The sequence below is a fragment of the Morone saxatilis genome, unplaced genomic scaffold (assembly GCF_004916995.1).
Source record: "Morone saxatilis isolate NCDOM2014 unplaced genomic scaffold, NCSU_SB_2.0 Contig21, whole genome shotgun sequence".
NCBI lineage: Eukaryota > Metazoa > Chordata > Actinopteri > Moronidae > Morone > Morone saxatilis.
In genome coordinates, this window is record NW_023339774.1 from 20,440,365 (window position 1) to 20,447,742 (window position 7,378).

Below are 7,378 nucleotides of genomic sequence, written 5' to 3' on the forward strand. Positions count from 1 at the left end.
CTATTTTTATATAGTTTTTCTTAATGCCTGATTCCCCTTGAAATCAATGAAACAAGGAAATGAAAACACTACAACTTTTGTCCAGAGGGGCCGCCATAATCAACACAATATGACAGTTCATTTAAGGACGGTTTTCATGTACTTTACTTGAGTATTTTTATCTTAACCTTCTTTATACTTCTACTCCATTACATTTATCTGACAACTAAATTACTTTTCAGTTTAAAGTTTTATATAGAAAACCTAAAGAGAGTCTTTAAAATGGGTTAAAATAGTTATATATACTTGCCACTGCACACCCAGTCTGTATTATTCATCCAAATTGTCGCACTTACGCAAAAATAAATACAACATAAAGTGTCAATCATGTTATTGTTTACATACCGACTCTGAAACTTTCACCCATCATTAAAGTTTTGATTTTTGGCATTTTTTCGCACAAAAATCATCCTCATTGCGTGACCACTCCTGTCTCATGTTGTGAATTTTGCAACAAATAGAAAAATAAAAAGTGCGTACAAAAAATATGGACTTAATGTTCAAAGGCCTTAATTTAACACTTAGCTTTATGGAACGTCTCAGCTCATTTAAGGATGCACAATAATTATATATTATATAATAATTATTACTCCCAGTCTGCTCAGTGTGTGAACTGTTTGCAAAGATATTCACCTGACATCTTTAAAATGTTAGAAGATATGTTAATGTAGTTTTTACAGATTCTTGCGCTCCCCTCAAGTGGCCAAAAAATCAACGGAAAAGAAGTAAAGAAATGACCTGAACTGAAAGATTAGATCTAGTTTCATGAGATATTAAGACTCTGAAGATATCTTAAATCAGATCACAGGTGCCGTGAACCACAAAAACAACCCTTCACCTATAAACCCTTCGTTATCAGGTCAGACTGCCAACTGCTAACCAACAGCTTAACCTGAATTCAGCCTCAAACAAGAGCAGAGTTCATCTCCTCTGAAGATAGACAGTTGGTGCAGTCAGACACCTCTGTACACAGGAAGGAGCTTTCTGCTGATGGCTGCAAGATAAGCAGAAATATATAAACTAAGAGCTGATGCTGTCTCTGCTGCGTATCTCACAGTCACGACGTCGGGATAGTTTTACAGCAGTACGTGACCTATTTAGTAAGACATGGATCAACAAAAGTGTGAACTTCTCAGTATCTTAGCACTGAATCAGGTTTTATTTTTTGTGACTTGACTCCATGAAGGGAAATGTGTATCCAGACTTTAATATCTCAACAACTACTGAAGGAATTGCTATGAAACTTTGCACATTCATGATCCCCTCAGGATGAATCATAATGACTTTGTTAATTTCTCCTGACTCCCCGTTAACAGGTCAATAAATAGATTTTATTAGACTCAGCTGTACTTTGTGTTTAGTGCTTTTTAGTAAAAGTTGGTAATAGAGCCCGACCGATATGAGATTTTTAAGGCTGATACAATACCGATCTTCGATGGGAAAATTGACTGATTACCGATATGAATGAATATAATGATCAATATGACAATGCAAAGGTTACCAGAAAGCTGCTTTCTTAAATCAATAACTTTATTAAAGAATATTTAAGTTATATATTCTTTAACATGTTAATTAATTTAACCCATACATTGTAAACCAACTCTAGTTGCTGAGAGCGGAGTCTTCTCTCTTACTCTGTGCTGCTCAGTACAGTCTTGTAAACCACAGGGCCCTCTGCTGGAAAAGCTTTGCAGTGACACCAATATATTAGTTTTTTTCTGCATTATATACCAGGAAAAAACAGTTTTCATATCAGCACATATGCACAGATACGATACCGATATGTCTCCTGTAGTCAAATATCGGCCGGGCAATATATCGGTCACTGTGAATGTCAGATTGTCACTATAATGGAGCAGATACACTGACTCTAACGAGGATGCATCTGGATCTGAATGGGCACTGAAACTGCGAACTGGGCTGTGCTTTGTTGTAGGCGACTGTGTCTCAGAGGCAGAGCGGGTCGTCCCCTAATTGGAAGGTTGTTGGTTCGATCCCCGGCTCCTCCTGCCACATGTCGAAGTATCCTTGAGCAAGATCCTAACACCCCAAAATGTCACCAGTACTGTGCAGATCGGGATGTGTAATGTGTTAGTTTTCTGTTGAATGGCATATCACGTTGTGAATGTGTGTGGAAGGAGTGAAATGTGGCACGTTAGTGTAAACAGCGCTTTATGATGTTGGCCGGGCAGGCTATGAAAGGCCTGATACACAAGTACAGTCCATTTGTTTTGGATCTGCCGCTTTCAAAACAAGCGCCGCATTTCAGGCCACGTAAAGGTATCTGAGGAGGGAGTTTCCATCGTCTGACCTGCAGGTCTGCAGAAGCATTCTCTCAGTTTTAGCCTTGTTTCTCTCTCAGCTGAGTCTGAAGGGTTACAGCTCTCCCTTTCAGGCCGGCTGTGTACTGACTCTGCGTGTGAACCCTCTTCCTTGAAAGCTCCACAGTGCTGAGTGGAGGAGGGATACGGGGAGAGAGGACAGGGGAGGAAGAGGAAGAGGAAGGGAGGTAGGAAAGGATGGAAGTGAAGGGAGGCAGGGTTACAGATTCAGGTTTAACAAGTCCACTTTTCAGTAAAACTGTCCGATTTGTTCAGTCTTTCGTTCTAACTTTTGCATGTCTCACATTGTGTCCAGTTTCTCCGTCACATGTTGACGTAATCGACTCATTGCAGCCGGTTGCAGTTTGTGTTGTAATAACAAACTCCAGATTCTTTCAGGCGTCTGAGTTTGTAGAAAGCTGCTCTTGACCGAGATGACAGTGCAAATTCCTGGGTTTGCTGGTGGGCGAGGCGGGGGGGTAGACGAGAGGCAGATCCAGTGGGTTTGTTTAAAAAGGGGAGGGAGAGTGGTGGGAGTAGGGGGAAGGGTAGGGAAGTTTGTTAGCGTGCCATAGAGTCATTACTGTAAGGAAAGGAGGTTTTTCTTAGCTGAATGAATGCCAGCGATCACAGATTAGATTATGCAACATTTTGCCAAATCTTAAAAAATCACTTCTTTTTTTAACACAAAAAGAAAAGTGCTGTTCTTTCCGGTTTTACCAAAAATGTAGACGGACAGTATTTCCTGCTTACTTTGGTGAGCTTCATTTGTGGTTAATTCTGGGTGCAATCTGCAGGCCTTCATCTTACACTAATAACATGGACACTGTGCAGCTGTGTACACATAAACGCTCTTGGTTGTCCTGCTGATGGAGGTAAAAGCTGCCTGCGTTCAGCCTGCAGGACGTCACTGATACTTTGTCTGTTCCACAAATAAACCGGTGAAACATTAGCAGGGATGCAGCGAAGACACATGCAGCAAGTGTTGTAGAAACACACTGGATACCAAACAGCATTGAGCTTTTGTTCTTGGAGTCACTGCATGTAATGATAAGTCTTAAATTAAAGGTAAACTTTGGTCATTTCAGAAGATAAATCAAGCTTGTCCAATCAGAACAGGTCCAGTTTTATTCTCTTTAAGCTCTGTTTTGGGCTCTCCTGAGGGGGAATATCTGGCTCTTGAGCTGCTAAATGCTCCACCAGATGGTTGCTAACTGTGTCACTTTGTTGTTTGGTGCTGGGCAGTTGGTGTACTGTGAGTTTATCAGAGCTTTATCAATTAAAACAGCTGCCTGTTGCTGCTGGAAACTGCAAATATGAGAACGGTGAGAATGAACCGAAACATTAAAACCAAAACAATGAGCTGAAAGACCCTCAAAATCTCTGTAGAGCTGAGGGGAACTACAACGGGTGATAGTTCTCTGCAGTTTAAGTCAAATCAATAGCTCCATTGATGATACAAAATGTATTATAGCAGCTTTAACAATTACACTAATGCCTGCAAACATCCACTTCCAGCTTAACTTTATACACTGAACTCAAAGATGTTTAATTTTTGTGTTCACAAGTGTAGATTTGTGTAGAAGTTGCTCCAAGATTTGTGGTATTTGTACTTGAAAATCTTCTTTAAATCTTTAGGAAAACTGGAGAAAGAGAAATGCTTTAATCTGCAAATGAAAGGGTTACAAAGGGTAACAAAATTTCATATAAAATCCTATTTCTGCTGCCACTTCGATAGAATGAAGGTGAATAAAGGAGACATTACACTAGTATATGGGACTCACAGCTATAGGAACAATGTTCCTGTAACTCTGGATATCCCAGCCCTCAATATCAACATTTATTATATGGACAATTTAATGAACACTGTTGGCAGTGAGGCTAAATAGTGAGAAAACATGTTTTTCGGTTTAGTAATTTGGCTGAACTGACCCTTTATCTTTTAAAGCCTTGTAAGATAAAATCATTTAGGGACATCATGACATGTTTTTATTCTCCTATTGCAGATTTTGTCAGTGTGCAATTATTTCTGTCCTCCTTAACTTGCCTGATGAACTCACTTTTTTTTCCCTTTTGGCAGCGTTAAAAGTCTTTTGAGTTGTTTTATTGATTTCTTTGCTTTTGTTAATTGCAGCAGCGCTTCAGAAGAGGTCAGCTCCACCTGTGTCTGCGAACGGTAGAAATGGACAGTCAGTGTCCTTGGATGGAGTCAGTTTCTCAGAGGGAGATCTCCTCCTCCAGGTACAGCTGAAAAACATTACATTAAACCTGTGTATTTGTCAGTATATGTGTGTGTGTGTGTGTGTCATCTTGTATTTTTCATTATTTCTGTAGGCTTTAAATGGTTTTGTGTTGGTTGTGACAACTGATGGCACGGTCTTCTACACATCGCCGACCATCCAGGACTTCCTGGGCTTTCATCAGGTAAAGCTGTGACACCAAACACAGTGTAATGACTCATTATGCCTTTAAGTACTTGAGTAAATGTAAACTCCTTCCCTTCCTGCCATCAGTCCGATGTGGTCCACCAGAGTGTGTATCATCTCGTTCACATGGACGACAGAGAGATGTTCAAATGTCAGCTTCACTTCGCCCTCAACCCCAGCGAGAGCGATGTGAGAGCAGAAGGTATGAATCAACTCATCAATATCTACCTGTCACAAATATAACACACGGTTTATTCAGGTTCCCAAGCATCCTGGAAAACCTGGAAATTTAGAAAAGAAAAGAATTAATCAAAAATGAAACTTAAAAAACTTAAATCATCATCATTAGTTCTACTTAGAACATCTTTTATATGATGTGGTTAAGTGTCTGTGTCTTTTTTAAAAGCTTTTCAGACACAGAGACACCATATTGATCCTACATGGAGATGTAATTGTTATATCAGATGCAGATGAACCTAGAGGACCGATATGGTGATACAGTATAAATACTGTGTGAGATTAATGGTGTTCCTCTGCAGATGGGCAGTCCGGCAGTAAAGCTTCGAGCAGCTCTGTGAGCTTGTTGCCTCAGTACATCCCTCCAGAGAACTCCTCTTTCCTGGAAAGAAGCTTCTGTTGTCGCCTTCGCTGCCTCCTGGACAACACTTCCGGATTCCTGGTACCATCATAAACAGCATGTGTTACACAAGATTAAGAATCTGCAGCCATGCTAGCAGCGCTGTGGAGTCGAAACGCCAAAACTATGAAAAAAAAGTTGTCGTATCGATAAAAAGAAAATGCAACAAAGTGCAGCAAACATCAGGAGTCATTAATAACAAGCACATCATGTTTAATTAGTTTAAAAACATGCACAAAGGGAAACCATTTACAGCATACTGCCATTAGAGTACAATAAGCTGATAGTTAGCCTGTTCAGTTTGCATCACTTATCGATACACACATTATTAAACCATTAAACAAACTAATAACTAACAGCAGTTAATCTTATCATACTTTAGCAGTTACCTAGTGTCTGTTCTCAGTTCTCACTGGCTGTAGCTCGTCGGAAAATCATGGCTAAAATTATATAGTGGGAACTTTTCTCAACCTTTCTGCTCTTCGGTGGATCTTCAAACTTCCACTAAAGAGCTGAAAACATCAGATCTGTGTGAAGAGCCAAAGAGGAGAACGTAACCTTCCTCACATTGACACATGAAACAAACGTTGTTTTCTACATTGTTTCCACCATTTGAGGCTTGACTTAGGCTTGTTCCGCCCTCTTTGTCTACACCTGAATGGAGAATTAGCGCCACCTACTGTTCTCGATGAACCAACTTCTCATATTCACGTAAACAGTAGTGGGTGGAAACAAAACTCTGCATCTGGATGGGATGGAAGCTGACTAGTGACAATGCTAACATGTTGATGTTTAACTTTGTCTCCTCTCCAGGCTCTAAACTTCACCGGGCGTCTGAAGTACCTGCATTTGCAGGGAAACACGGAGGCTGACGGGACGGCGGCTCCTCCTCAGCTGGCTCTGTTTGCCATCGCCACTCCTCTGCAGCCTCTCTCGGTCATGGAGATCCGGACTAAGACGCTCATATTCCAGACTAAACACAGGATGGACTTTGCTCCTGTGGGCATAGACACCAGGTTGGCTTTTATTTTTTTGGTGAAATATCTCTTTTACACCAGATTGTTGACTGTAGATGGAACCAGATCAGCGTCTGTAACTCTGTCATTGTGTTTATTTGTTTCTTTTCAGGGGGAAGCTGGTTTTAGGATACACAGAGATAGAGTTGGTCACCACAGGCTCCGGCTATCAGTTCATCCACGCTGCTGACATGATGTACTGCGCTGACAACCACCTCAAGAGTGAGTTACAGTACGAGACACATGCACTAGAATCAATCCACTGTTATTAACCTATTTACAGTTCCTGCTTTCTGTGTTAATTCTAAAGCTTACCTGCTCTGTCCTCAGTGATAAAGACCGGAGACAGTGGCTTCACGTTCTTCCGGCTGCTCACTAAAACCGGACACTGGTTGTGGGTTCAGGCCTCTGCCAGGATAGTCTTCAAAGAAGGGAGACCGGACTTCATCATTGCTCGCCAGAAAGCCCTGACGTAAGCATCAGCTTCTTATCTTGAGCTCTTATTGTTCCAGGGCGTGTTTTCTTACTAAAATCTCTGTGAACATTGACCTCTTGAAGGATAACGTCAGCGTTTTCAAGTCTATCTAATAACAATAACAGTGAGCTGGCTTTGCTTGCTGTATTCATTCCTCCTGACATTGAAACATCCCTTCCACAGTCCTCATTTTGTGAAAAAATGTGTTCACGTTTATGTGAAGCAAATATGAAACTTCAACAGTCTGAGTTAAATAAATTAAGTGGACTTAAAGTCTTTTTAGTACAAAATTCACTCTTTTTGTTTCTTTTACTGCAGTTCAAGAGGGAAACAAAGACAGAGTTTTTAATTTTGTACAAAAAGAGGACTGTGGATTGGAAATCAGAAATACTTTATTGATCCCCAAGGGGGGAAATTGGTTGCGTTACAGTTGCTCAAGTTGATAAACAAGACGTTATAAGAAC

At 40.6% G+C, this 7,378-nt stretch overlaps 1 protein-coding gene across 1 annotated transcript in view; it reads left to right on the plus strand.

Annotated features, from left to right (window-relative positions):
- LOC118332457 (aryl hydrocarbon receptor-like) overlaps nt 1–7,378 on the plus strand; it is a gene marked incomplete at its 5' end in the record, with an annotated part of 17,467 nt that overhangs the window by 5,096 nt on the left and 4,993 nt on the right. The window contains 7 exon segments of the mRNA XM_035667749.1: nt 4,495–4,601; nt 4,695–4,784; nt 4,874–4,988; nt 5,326–5,465; nt 6,237–6,439; nt 6,552–6,661; nt 6,770–6,911. Coding sequence (XP_035523642.1) covers nt 4,495–4,601; nt 4,695–4,784; nt 4,874–4,988; nt 5,326–5,465; nt 6,237–6,439; nt 6,552–6,661; nt 6,770–6,911 — 907 coding nt within the window.